The following is a 13,523-nucleotide window of genomic DNA, read 5'->3' on the forward strand; positions in this document are numbered from 1 at the left end:
AAGGATATACCAATATTACCATGGTAATAAGTCAGCAAATGTATTATCATGCAGTGATACTTGGTTTATCCCACGCAAGAAAACATGCATATAAGCATGCCCCATTCAAGCAAACGTTAGTGTTCATTCATACATTGTACTTGATACTACAGTTTTTATCAGAACTGGTTATACAGCAGGAACACAAACTATACATTTTTTGGGGACTGTAAACATATGCTGAAGACGATAGGATAATCAACCTAATCAAGGTAATGCTTGGAGTAACGTACTAAATGTTTTGTTATGTTGGATTCATGTTTTTCATGAACCACTGGTAGTCTAGAATGTGCATTATTTTTATTTCAGAAATGAAGGAAAAGAAAGTGGAGATTCTGAGTATCACTCTTTACCTCTTCTTTGTGTTGGCAGTAGCATCTGCAAAGCCGGTAATTCTTTCCTTATAAATCTGTTTATATGGTACTATAGCCTAGCCAAATTCAGTGAATAGAGAATGTGTAAAAAGTGTGCTTTGCTATGTTTCCAAACTAATATATTATTTAAATGGTTGAAAACAGGTCAGTTTGCATGGATTACAGTTCAGAAACGTGGTGGCTGACAGCATGCAATCCTCTGAGTCCTCTGAGTCCAACGAGTCTTCTTCAGAGAACACTGGCCTGCCACCACAGACGGGCAATGATCAGCCAATGGTCGCTGGCACAGAGGCGGAAATACCTGATACCCAGGAGGTGACTGACCCACCAGACACCAACGCTGTAACATCTGAAACAGCCTTAGCAGTTAATGATACTTTGATTGCTTCACAAATCGCACATGAGACTGAAACTTCTTTGGCAGACTCACTAAACGGGACTGATGTTGAGGCAACCTCACAACAACCAGTAAACATCACAGCAACAGACACTCCCAGTCTGTCTTCGGATGTCATAACCAACCTTACGTCTCTGGCTATAACAGCGTTGCCTTCAGTCACCGAGGCAACCACAATCCAAGAGTTCCACGTAGGCACAACACCTCCACCAGCCCCATACCACAAACCCATTATGGAGCAGTCGACACCTCCACCAGTCTACACAGTACAAGGCCTAACACCTCAGCAGACAGTTCCGTTGGTAACAACAAAGGGCATGTCTGTTGTGCCAGGTTGTTTTACTGTAGTATACATAACCAGCCCTCAGGCTCAGCCGGTTCCTGCTAGAGGCGATAGCATTTAAAGCATGCAAGTGCTTTACTGTCGCTACTGGCAAATACTTATAATCTCCTGCACGTCATATGGCTAAGTATCTTTCAAGAGTGATTGATCAATTTTATTTGGCAGTAATATTATCAAAAAAACATAAACAGGACATGCGTTTTAAAAACATGATCTAAATAAATATTCTTAAAAAATCTTTTGTCCCTTTCATAGGCTTGATTATACTGCAAACCTATTTCAGGGGATCAGAAGATTATAGCTTTTTCAAATTTTTCAAGGCACCCATTTTACTCAATTTTACTCAATTGTCATTGGATGATGATAAATTATTGGTTAAATTAGCATCCTTATCTAAATGTGTACTGTAAAGTTTTTCTTGCATCCAACTGAGCGTCTGACCAATAAAGACATGAGGTCAGACTACAGCACTGACCTCCAGACGGCCCCATGTTATGTTGTTGGAGAACACATTATCACAGGGTGCAGGCAGAAGAAATTCCAGTTCCCTAGTGGTGTAGCACATGCTGCATCATGACACTTGAAATGTTACTAAATGCATGCCATTCTATATATTCCGCTATCATATGCTATCTAATAAAAAATAAAAATAAATACATTAATAAATGTTTTTGGGACCTGTGTGCCCATTCTATATTCCAGCCCTGGAAAGACACAGTGATCCATTTCATTTAACTACTGGTATTAATGTAATGACTGATACTGTACACTGAGTGTTGTTGTCTTCTCCAGTGAAAGATACATTATTATTCAGAGATACCAGAGCACATGGCAATTATTGTATGTTTGCCACTTGTAACACACATTTTTTTCTTCAATACTTAGACACTGAATAAACTTCTTAACGCTTAAAGTGTATGGTTTTATGTTCCTATTGTATATTATATAGTGTGCATGGATCAATATGCACCATTTTTGTTCCGTTAACCATAGGAAAGGCAGCAGAAGGTAAATGCATCTGCAACACTGTCTAGATGAAAACATTTGTCCTGAGATGATAATAGTCCGTAATCTGATGCATTGGGATTACTATGCTTTTGAGCAGCTCAAAGACACTTGTGTTGAACAATGCATACTCATCTGATAATGAGAACAGAGCAGCATATCTTGACATTAATATCCTCAGAGTAGCTCTTATCATTCACCCAGCTCCTGATTTTCTCTAGAACAACATTTAACAACTTATTTGGAAAGTGGTCAAATACAGCAGAACCAGAACAAATGTAAGGATGTGTAATAAAATGTATTTTAATCTACAGTATACACAAACCTGTTTCCAAAAATGTGTGATGCTGCGTAAAATGCAAATAAAACCAGAATGCAATGATGTGCAAATCCTTTATCCCTATATTTAATAGAAAATGGCACAAACTGAGAAATGTTGTTATTTTGGGAAAATTACAGGTCTGGACTGCAGGCAGGCCAGTTTAGCACCCGGACTCTTTTACTACAGAGCCATGCTGTTGTAATACGTGCAAAATGTGGTTTGGCATTGTCTTGCTGAAATAAGCAAGGCCTTCCCTGAAAAAGATGTCTGGATGGCAGCATACGTTGCTCCAATACCTGTATATATTGTTCAGCATTATTAGTGCCTTCACAGATGAGCAAGTCACCAATGCCATGTGCACTAATGCACCCCCATACCATCACGGATGCTGGCTTTTGAACTGTGCGCTGATAACAAGCCGGATGGTCCCTCTCCTCTTTAGTCTGGAGGACGAGGTGTCCCTGATTCCCTAAAATAAAACAATTCTAATTTGGATTTGTTAGACCACAGGACAGTTTTCCAGTTTGCCTCAGTCCATCTTAAATGAGCTCGGGCCCAGAGAAGGCAGCAGCGTTTCTGGATCTTGTTTACAAATGTTTTCTTCTTTGCGTGGTAGCATTTTAACTTGCATTTGTTGATGCAACAATGTACTGTGTTCACAGACAATGGTTTTCGGAAGTGTTCTTGAGCCCATGCAGTGCTGTCCACTACAGATTTGTGTCTGTTTTTAATGCAGTGCCGCCTGAGGGCCCTTAGATCACAACCGTCCAATATTGGTTTTCAGGCTTGTCCCTTGTGTACAGAGAATCTTTTAATGGTATCATTTACCACAGATGATGAAATCCCCAAACTCTTTGCAATGTTACATTGAGAAAACTTATTCTTAAATTGTTATTACATTTCCTCTTAAATTTGCCCATGCAGTCATTCACCGAGTGGTGAACCCCTCACAATCTTTACTTCTGAAAGCCTCATCCTCTCTGGAATGTTCTTTTTTTCATACCCAATCTTGTTACTGACCTGTTGCCAATTAACCTAATTAGTTGTGTGATATTCTACCAGGTTATTTTTAGCATTATGCAACTTTTCCAGTCACCTACTTTTCACAGATCAGGTCTGCTGCGCATGACTTGTCTTTTTCCATCACTGTGTTCGCTTTGCACTGTAAACACTCCACTAGAAGCAATCAGGCGTAATAAAGTTGCTTTTTCCTGCTGCCTCAGCAGTGCCTGACAAGATTGTGAACGTTTTTTTGTTGTCCGCTATTTGCGTTACCAATGTTACCGATGTGACCGATGTGCTTTATTCGCGTCGATTTGCCCGCCTGATCCATGTCTCTCGCGCGTCCCAATGTGTTCTGGGTCCTCCCGATTTACAAATGAAGCTCTGCTGAAATCCCTGTGAACCCATGGCTATATTAATACTGCATATTACTGAGCGCCCTCTAGGTTTTGTAAGTCTCTGTCGGAATTCCAAACCGCACCTATTCCTTGGTCAAAAGTAGAACACTTCATAAAGAATAGGATGTAATTTGGGATGCCGGTTATCAACTTTTCTAATTACGGCACTTACTATGTCTACTTAGTAAATAACACACAATCAATCAAATGTGTTTTATGAAGCCCTTTTAAATAAAGCAATTGTCACAAATTGTTTTATACAGACACCCAGCCTAAAGCCATAGAGAGCAAATAATGCAGATGTAGAAATACTGTCTACATAGAATCAGTAGCAGGAATCCTAGAATGGAACTGCACTCCATTTGGTGGAAAGTACTCTGCTGGCTGTGCTGTAAATATTAAAGACTATATGAGTAGATAACCATTTTTTTTATGTTCCAACTTTCATGTATGACAACCAGATATAAATTATAATCAAAGTGCAACAGGTCAGCACCCCATTTTCTTCACATAACTTCACAAATGTTTCAATAACACTGCAATAAACAAAAGCTTGTTCCAAAGTGAGGTCAGCGGAATTCTGCAAGGCTTTGGTGGATTGACCCATCCACAACCCTCAGTAAGCTAAACTTCCATTTACATGTCAAAACTATTCCACAATAATTTTAACCCAAACATTGATTTAATAACCAAAAGACAGTGAGGGGAACAGAGGTGAAGAAATAAGAATCTAATGATAGTGTCGTTGGCCTAGTACATGTGCTTGTCTTATTCTTTGCTGATATTTTAATCAGCAAGTCAATAATCTGATATCCTATAAGAGGATTCCTTTGTCAAGCCATGTTATGTTAGGCAATAATACGGGTGTTGTTAGGGTAAGGGTTAGTTGTTTTATGGATCACAGTTAGAACCAGTCTTCTTGTCAAGGTTTTTGTAGTTCTGTTATTCAGGTGTAGTTGCAACAATTTCTGTGATTGAACATTTCTTTTGTCAAAGTCAGCTTGTGGCCTTGATTTTGATAGGCTGGGGGAGAACATAAAGCCACCTGTTGTCCACTTAGACAGAGAGCATGTTACCATCTTAAATACTTTATCCTCTTTAATGAACACCCCCACGCCATAGTTGTTCTTATGCAAAGGGGTCTCTGTGTCATTACAATTTGGCAATAATGAGTCCCAATGAAAAATAACATGAATGTATTGAAAACCAAAATGAATGTATTGTATTTCAAGCGAAACTGGTGGGATTAATACATTTTTGTTCCATGACAGGAGATAATCATCTCAGCTTTAAATTCTTAAGAATCAATGGATTCCCGTTTGGAGCACAGTGTTCGGCCAGAATTTATGATGTGCTCATCACTATCAGTGGACAAACATTAAATGCAATGGTCAAAAACAACGCTGTAGCAAACCTACTCAGGGAATGATGAGTGGGTTTTTCTATCCATACATAATAATTTTTCCTCTGTTTTTTCATTCTGTACATAGCAATAGTTTGATTATACCACTTACAGACTCATGTAAAAAGTATGTTGATGAATCGCGTCATGAACCGGACAGACTTCACAGGGCCAGAGACCTTGGGATGGGAAGAGGACATAATCGTTTTTAAATGTTCTGTAATCACACATTCTCTCAGTCAGCAACACTGATCAGGCTGTGGCGCGCAATACAACCGCCTCACACTCACTGCATGTGCTTAACCATGCAGGGGGGGTGGGGGGGGGGGGGTTTAGGGGTTTAGAGATGTAATGCTCCAAGATTTGAACGAGCTGTCTGTCTGCGTAGTCTGTGGTAGGCATCAACATGGGGAGCAGTGGAAAGTTAATCAACCTGTGGAATAGGAGGCAGAGCCTCTTTCCCAACTACAAAGTCACCGGCCCTGAATCTAGTGCTGGACTTAGGAGACCCTCAGAAGGCATCACCCTTCCATTCGTCAAGGATAGGTGCATAAAGGAATGGAATTCCATGCAAGAACTGAGCAGGGACATTTATGATATCTATGCAGAGTATGCAGAGGAGGAAGATGAGAGGCCGTTGACTCCTTTTTCAAGGCTAGCTTCACCCACCAAGAATTACAATCTGAACATCAATGTTGGGGGAAAGTGCTATCAGATTGCTTACCGGTTGGCAGCAAGGTACCCCAAGACTAGGATCGGACGGCTTGCCACCTACACGGACCATAACAAGAAACTTGACCTGTGTGATGACTACCAAGTCAAGAAAAATGAGTACTTCTTTGACAGGGATCCTGAAGTTTTTAACAACATCTTCACCTTTTACAGAACCGGGGTATTATGGATAAAAGATGAGTTGTGCCCGCGGAATTTCCTGGAGGAGATCAACTACTGGGGCGTGAGGATCAAAAACACCAACCGCTGCTGCCGAATCTCCTTTGAGGAGCGACAGGATGAAATCAACGAGCAACTTAAAATCCAGAGAGAGCTGGAGGCTGAGGTAGAGATCGAGGAAAACGAGGAACTTTTTCAGGACATGTTCATGGGCTACAGCCGTAGAGTGATCTGGAACCTGATGGAGAAACCTTTCTCCTCTGTTCCTGCCAAGATCACGGCCTTGACCTCCAGCTTGTTTGTCGTGGTTTCCCTGGTGGCCATGACATTAAACACAGTTGAGGAGATGCAGTACAAGACTCCCTCTGGCCAACTGAGTGGAAAGACCTATTTTCAATATGTGGAGTCCCTGTGCATTGCCTTTTTCACGATGGAGTATCTGCTCAGGCTTGTGTCCACACCTGACCTCCAAACCTTTGCAAGGAGTATGCTCAACACAGTGGATCTGATCGCTATCCTACCACAGTACCTGCAGCTGGCTTTAGAGTGCTTTGACAGTAATGACTATGTGAAGCACGAACATGACATGAGGACAGTGGGACAGGTAGGGAAGCTGGGTCAGGTGCTGCGGATCATGCGCCTGATGCGTATCTTTCGTATCTTGAAGCTGGCACGCCACTCTACAGGACTGAGAGCATTTGGATTCACACTGCGCCAATGCTACCAGCAGGTGGGCTGCCTCTTCCTGTTTATTGCCATGGGAATCTTTGCCTTCTCTGCAATGGTCTACACTGTGGAGCACGACGTCCCCCAAACCAACTTCACCAGCATCCCCCATGCCTGGTGGTGGGCCGCTGTAAGTGTATCTGTTTAGAACAGGTCGTCAGAGTTTTAAAAGTCTAACTTTGATTTACTGTAGTTATATACTCTGTAAAATTCTAATGATTTTTCAGCTATGATGCAATCAAACTCAGGTCTGGTTTTGGGTCTGTATTGTCATGTCTATGGCTTGCATCCTCGTAATACCTCGTAATACTATTTAGTGCTATGTGCATAATCGCAATAATACGCTTTAACACGGTTCTACTGTTAAACTTACCATTAACTGCATGTTCTGACACTTTTTAAACTGGGCATTTCCACAGTTCCTCAAGGGTGTCTTAACTATAAAACTATTTCAGGGTGGACTTTACACTGTATGATAATACTTTTCACAAATCCAAATGTGGTCAGTGCACCTTCATAGGAATATGTGTAATTGTCCATGTATGAGCTTGTTCACATTACGTGCCATTTGTGCTTACTTATAAACAACACTTAGGACATACAGTCATAAAACCTTTAGGCCCTGTACAGTATCTCTATCTGAAAGGATATAGGAATGTCATAAGTGAGATAGATTACACTTTAACATTTTCGCAGTGAAAGGAGTTTGAGTTAGACAACCATGATCTTGTCGTTTCTTCTCTCCAGGTGAGCATCTCTACAGTGGGATATGGAGATGTGTACCCAGAGACCATTCTGGGACGTCTCTTTGCTTTTTTCTGTATTTCTTTTGGAATCATATTGAATGGCCTGCCCATCTCCATCTTATTCAACAAGTTCTCAGACTACTACTCCAAACTTAAATCCCATGAGTACACTGCAAACATGAAGAACCGGGGGAAAGTGCGGTTAGCCAAGAGGACAGCAATGCAGATCTCAGTTTGTTGTGGGGTTGGAGAGAGCACATCACACTACAGCTAAGTGTTTATGACTTTTTGAGGCATATCTGTCAAATCTTCCATACATACAGTATCAGTTTTAATTAATGTAATGTTAACTTTGAAACCACTGAAAACCCATCTATCCGCTTGTCTTGGGGGATGGGGAGTCCAGGACAGGAATCATTTTTCAGTAGATTTTACTTTAAAGGGTTCGAGGGATTGTTTACCTCTCCCATATTATGCACATTATTTGTATGTATACAATTATTTTTGTGTACTCATTTCTATCCATTTTCTATTGTGTTTAATGGCTTTGATGTCACATTGATTTTCTCATTTATTTTTGTGGGATTTTATTTTGCAATCCTATCTTGTATATACTCAATAAAGATGAATATTGCTATTGCATTTTTAAGAAGTACATGGCATGTCCTCCAATGCATATCTTGCAAAGCCACTCTGGTTTTTATAACGCTATTCACCCAGCCACAAAGTATTCACAACCTAAACGCCCAGAAGACATTCTCAAGCCAACAACCACAATTGCTCTAGCGTGCCTCTGCTCCAACCTGCCACAAGGCGTCACTAGATCATGACAAGAAAAATCTAACAAATTAAACACTGTTGCTAAAATGTTCAAGAAAAGTTGGCAATGGAAACTAGCCATAAACTAAATGTCAGTGTCTTTCAAGTAAGTAACAGATTTTAAAGCTTTCTTACCAAGGACTGGATTGCACCAACACAGATTAACTTTTAAACTGAGTTAAATCAAGGTTTATCTATAAATCTTTTTGCACCAAACATAAAACCTAGATTTAAATTGATCATAGTTAAATGTAATCCTTCCTCTAATCTAAGTGTATTTCTGATTTAACCTAGATTAACTTTTAATTGACTCTTGCTCCAAAAATATTTTTTGGAATTCAAACTTAGATAACAGATTACTTCTAAACTGCCACTTGAAGTAGTTTAACTAGACAAAGATGGCAGCATATTTGTGGTGGAGAGAGCAAATTTACAACAGAGTTCCTCATAGAAAAATAAGAGACTAAACCTGTTTGAGTTTTATGATAATGAAGAGTTTAAAAAAAGATACCCCTTCTCTAAGGACTCGGTTACTCATCTAAACCAAAAGGTTGGACCAGTCATTCAGCATGGTCCCTCCAATGCTACAGCTCCTTGTGTCCCAGCGGTTTTACGCAATTGAATGCTTCCAAATGGTGGATGGGGACCTTTTTGGACTCCACAAGTCAATGGTCAGCAGGACTGTGACCAGAGTGTCAGGTGCTATTGTCGGTCTAAGTAGTCAGTACATAAAATGTCATCCAACAGCAGAAACAGCAGCTGGATTGTATAGGAAAGCTAGACTCCCAGGTCTTCTATGGTTAATAGACTGTACTCATATTCCTGTTTCCAACCTTGGTGGTGAGAATGGAGAACTGTTCCATAATGGTAAACTGTAAAGGCTACTGCTCAGTCAGTGTGCAGGCTGTATGTGATGAAAATGGTCATCTTAGTAACATTATAGTTTAATACTGTTAGTCATGGATTTACTGATCCAGGTTTAAAACTAAGTGGTGCATCACAACACTGATACATTTTAAACTTAGATTTACAAAACGTAGATTAGCTATTATCTTAGATTGATTTAAACTGTGTTGGTGAAATCCAGCATGTCTGTAAACAGTTGCAAATACAAATAACTTTACTGGCCATACAGCACGCAATGAATATGCATTTAGAAAAAAATTACGGACTTTTTTATGTTGCTCTCCAGCCACCTCGCTAAAGGTGAAAAACAGAAATGCCTCATCTTCGCCCCCATCCAATATTTACACAGCAGCAGTAGCCCTGGGTAAACCAGAAGTTGAATCTTAGTTGCTGGTTCTAATCCTTGCTTGAGCCGACAAATTAAAATCCCCAGTTTTTCTGTTCCAGACCAAGACAGTTAACCCAATTATTCCCCGGTTGTTGCTGTTAATAAGAATGTCTCATTAGCATACCTAGGCTACCTGGGAAAATGAATATGCTGTTGTTTCTAAGTTGATGTTTTGCTTTCAATATCATTATTTTGGTTTGCAATACTACAATTCGTTGTTGTTTTTAATTGCTAAATTTGAATTCTATATCTTATGGGATTCTACTTTCTTCAATATTTAGCTTTGTCTGTTAAGTCCAATATACTGTAAATGTATTGTAAGTGTATTAGTATACTGTAAATGTATTGTAATTTAACAACATTCCAACATTGTTAGCATTGACTATTACAAATGTGTAATGTTTAAAATGTTTTCTATTCATCATTGCTATAAATTATGGACTTGTAGTCTGAAGGTGGAACTAGGAGACACTATGGTCTCCAAAGGTTTACACGGGTTTACACCGTTTTACACGTATCGGCTAAATTACGATCGCTTACGATACGTGAAAGGAACGTAGGGCAGTTACGTCACACCATAATCTACAAATATTTGGTTTTGAAATTGAGAATTAAAATGATAGACAATATTACAGTGTGTTTGTTATTTAATATGTGAAACACGATGTGAAAGGACAGAAACTAAGGTAGAAATAACACGTTTCATGGGGAATAGTAAAATTAGACCTGGCAATTTTCCCACAATGCTTTTCTTTAGTAAAGTGACCTCTAGATGATGCCGGCTGCTGTGTTGTGCTAAGTTTCGCAGCGGGCTAACCAACAACTATAACAAGCAACAAAATGGTCCCTCCAGTGGCTGTGTCACCTCTTATCAAGGTTTGACCTACCACATTTTTATAATGTACTATTGAAACATTTTTGTTTTGTTTTAAAGGAAATCCTACATTGTTTGCAGACCGCAAATTATATTGTATTGCAATGTAGGAATGAATGGCTTAATGCGGCTTAAGGCAGTCAATAAGCTAACGTTAGCTTGCATGCGAGCTAACTGCTAGCTAACGCTAAAATTACTAGCTGTAGTAGGTACTTATTTTTAACACACACATTTCTTCCGGTAACATTTATGCATCTGGCATTTGACAGATTTCTCAACCAAAATTGGCTAACATTTGACTAGTGCGTGAAATCATTATCAGAGTAGACCCTTTAATCATACAACATTTGTGTCTTACTACAGACCGCAAGGTACTCCGCTTTGATAGCTGGTATCATCTATGGCAAGAGGAGATATGGTGAGTTTATTGCCCTTTAATCTATCTGAAGGGATTTGTATTGAAACTATAGATTTTCTTTAGGTGGTGACATACATTTCTTACTCAATTTAATCCCGTATCGTCTTGACCGAGCTGCAGTTTGATGCACATTTAGACTATGATTTTTTGTGATTGTGAAATAAAATGTTATAATAACACACAACTCAAAGAAGTCTCCACCCTCAGAGTTAAGCTGGTGGAAGCACGTTTGCAGTAACTGTGTCAAGATAAGTCTTTATACCCGGTTTGCACACCTCAAATTTGCGATATAACTAAATCAAAGCTTGTATTGTAAAATGTAATGATATAATAAAAATGCAATACTAGGGGCAAAATAGGACATTGACCATTTATTACTTGCCCATTCCACTGTAGCTTTGATGGTGTGCTTTGGCTTGTTATGCTATAAGGTGTCCCAGTTTAAGCATTCTTTCAGAGGTCATAAGGGTCAGATTTGCTTGGATTTCATGTGCACAGTTTGAACAGTCACAGCCATGAAAGCCTACAGCTCTGTCAATATTGCAATAGGCCTCTTGGTAGCCTTTCTGATCTGTCTCCTACTTGCTCTGTCATCCAGTTTTAAAGGAGAGCCTTATCTAGATGGGGTCTTGGTGGCCGCCACTTAATATTTGTCTTGAGCGTGGTCCAAGGGATATTCAAGGCTTTTGAAAAACCTGTCCCCTGGTCTGTCTGTACACGGCAATGTTACATAGCTCTTTTGTAAGGTAATGTGTGCCAATGTTTTTGATTTTTTAAATACTGTAGCTGCCCAAATGAGGGCAGCTACAGAAACTGCAGAATTTATCCTGAAATTATGGGAATCATCACAATTTAATATAGAAGCCAATTCACTTCAATGTTATTTGAGTTATTGGTTAAGCCTGAGCGAATATGGGATTGCTGCTTGTGTGGATAGTTAACCAGATATATTTGTTTTGTATTTTCAGTATACAATTTTATTTTACACAAACATCTTAAAAGGGTAAAATGTGGTGTGTTAATCAATGGTTAAAATTGCAGTTGAATAGTTAAGGACTAAATTATTCTAATCCTTTAACTTAATATGAGGGACCCGACTACACAAGCTAACAATCACAACATTTGAGCAAAGCAAAGACTGACCACCACTTAGCTTTTCTGTTTAACAATAGAACTGACCTCAGATTTGTAGATTACTTTGCTTTTGAAGTACTTAATTTCAGAAGTACTTAATCAATGTAGGTTATGCATGTAACATTCTCACCCCCTGTAATTTAATTTCAGATCAATTGAAGCCTATTGCAGCTGAGGAGAGGAGGGTTGAGGAGGAGGAGAAGAAAGTTCGGGAAGAGCAGGAAAGAATTGCCAAAGCAATAGCTGAAGGTAAACGTCTTTGTTTTGAAAAGCAATAACTGGCATAATATTGTATTTTTTTCTTTAGTTATTGGGAAAGTTAGGCCTAAGCCTACTTTTTCTTTATTTTTTTTTGGGGGGGGGGGGGGGGGGGGGGGGGCTACACTCCAAAGGTTTTATTTCTGGGTTTTTGTACGGTGTGTTTGGAAAGAACAGACAACTTTTTCCACATTCTGTTATAAACCAAATTTTATATTTGATAAAATAAATGTAATCAATTATAAATTATTTACACATTAATAGGAGCAACTAAATTAGGAAAAACTGCACCAAGAAGTGTTTTCATTAAATGTTTTCATATTTTTTAATTTTTATTATGTGTATTTTGAATATGCCATTGGTGTAAAAAAAACAAAACCCTGCTTGTTCTTGATTTAAAAAATTTTTAATGTGAAGTGTTATTCAAACTGTTTCTGATTAGTATGTTGACATCCTACTTTTTCTCTGCTCGCTCTACAGCCAGTGAGGAATCCATTTTGAAGTAAGCTTGATCTGGGAGAAGTTACTGTGAAGCTCTTTACACTTCTGCATTTTCCAGCTCTTTTCTCTGGATATACTTGATTAAACACTCAACTAATTATGTGCATTCCACCTAACCCATGATCAGTGTTTTTGTCTGGAGATCATATTCATTATGTTGTTATTTATATGGCATAAAATAATGGCTTACTATTTGTATTCAGAACTGTCATATCCCAGAAGTAATATTGTAAATTAATAGAAATGTCTGCATTCTTGTTACACAGCCTCATGAAAATGCCATAAATGATACATGGTAAATATTTGAATCTTCTTTCCTTTCTTCATTTACCTTGCACTTGCTTCACTGTTACTTCTAAAACATGTTTTAGTTGTTTATTTATTAAAATACTATTATGGAATCAAACATGACTACTCTTCAGAGAGCTTATTCACCATCCATTAACATAAATATTGTAATTCAAAGATCATTCTAATTGTTATTGTGTTTTAAGTCATGTACACTAATAGGACTGAGATCTGCTGTCATGACTCGTGTATACAACATTTTCTGCTGAAACGAACACCTGACCTGACACTG

General features: G+C 38.8%; 3 protein-coding genes across 3 annotated transcripts; all 3 read left to right on the forward strand.

Annotated features, from left to right (window-relative positions):
• The first annotated feature begins 237 nt into the window (after positions 1-237).
• Positions 238-1,341, forward strand: LOC105029446. The gene is made up of 3 exons (XM_010902811.2): positions 238-251; positions 349-428; positions 558-1,341. The coding sequence occupies exons 2-3, from the start codon at positions 351-353 to the stop codon at positions 1,212-1,214; spliced, it is 735 nt and encodes a 244-aa protein (XP_010901113.2). The 5' UTR covers positions 238-251; positions 349-350; the 3' UTR covers positions 1,215-1,341.
• Positions 1,342-5,638: 4,297 nt separating this feature from the next.
• On the forward strand, positions 5,639-10,387 carry LOC105029449 (potassium voltage-gated channel subfamily V member 2). The gene is made up of 2 exons (XM_010902819.4): positions 5,639-7,029; positions 7,647-10,387. The coding sequence occupies exons 1-2, from the start codon at positions 5,689-5,691 to the stop codon at positions 7,917-7,919; spliced, it is 1,614 nt and encodes a 537-aa protein (XP_010901121.3). The 5' UTR covers positions 5,639-5,688; the 3' UTR covers positions 7,920-10,387.
• A 91-nt stretch (positions 10,388-10,478) lies between these two features.
• atp5meb (ATP synthase membrane subunit eb) lies at positions 10,479-13,349 on the forward strand. Its single transcript, XM_020052912.3, has 5 exons — positions 10,479-10,634; positions 10,996-11,050; positions 12,335-12,433; positions 12,923-12,944; positions 13,210-13,349. Exons 1-5 carry the CDS (start codon positions 10,599-10,601, stop codon positions 13,226-13,228), a joined length of 231 nt encoding a protein of 76 aa, XP_019908471.1. The 5' UTR covers positions 10,479-10,598; the 3' UTR covers positions 13,229-13,349.
• The last annotated feature ends 174 nt before the right edge of the window (positions 13,350-13,523 follow it).

The sequence above is a fragment of the Esox lucius genome, chromosome 13, assembly GCF_011004845.1.
Source record: "Esox lucius isolate fEsoLuc1 chromosome 13, fEsoLuc1.pri, whole genome shotgun sequence".
Classification (NCBI taxonomy): domain Eukaryota; kingdom Metazoa; phylum Chordata; class Actinopteri; order Esociformes; family Esocidae; genus Esox; species Esox lucius.

Coding starts and splice junctions, on each gene's coding strand:
- LOC105029446 (XM_010902811.2), top strand. CDS start 351: ATGAAGGAAAAGAAAGTGGAGATTCTGAGTATCACTCTTTACCTCTTC. Junction 429..557: donor CAGTAGCATCTGCAAAGCCG/GTAATTCTTTCC, acceptor GGTTGAAAACAG/GTCAGTTTGCATGGATTACA.
- LOC105029449 (XM_010902819.4), top strand. CDS start 5,689: ATGGGGAGCAGTGGAAAGTTAATCAACCTGTGGAATAGGAGGCAGAGC. Junction 7,030..7,646: donor ATGCCTGGTGGTGGGCCGCT/GTAAGTGTATCT, acceptor TCTTCTCTCCAG/GTGAGCATCTCTACAGTGGG.
- atp5meb (XM_020052912.3), top strand. CDS start 10,599: ATGGTCCCTCCAGTGGCTGTGTCACCTCTTATCAAG. Junction 10,635..10,995: donor CTGTGTCACCTCTTATCAAG/GTTTGACCTACC, acceptor GTCTTACTACAG/ACCGCAAGGTACTCCGCTTT. Junction 11,051..12,334: donor CTATGGCAAGAGGAGATATG/GTGAGTTTATTG, acceptor ATTTAATTTCAG/ATCAATTGAAGCCTATTGCA.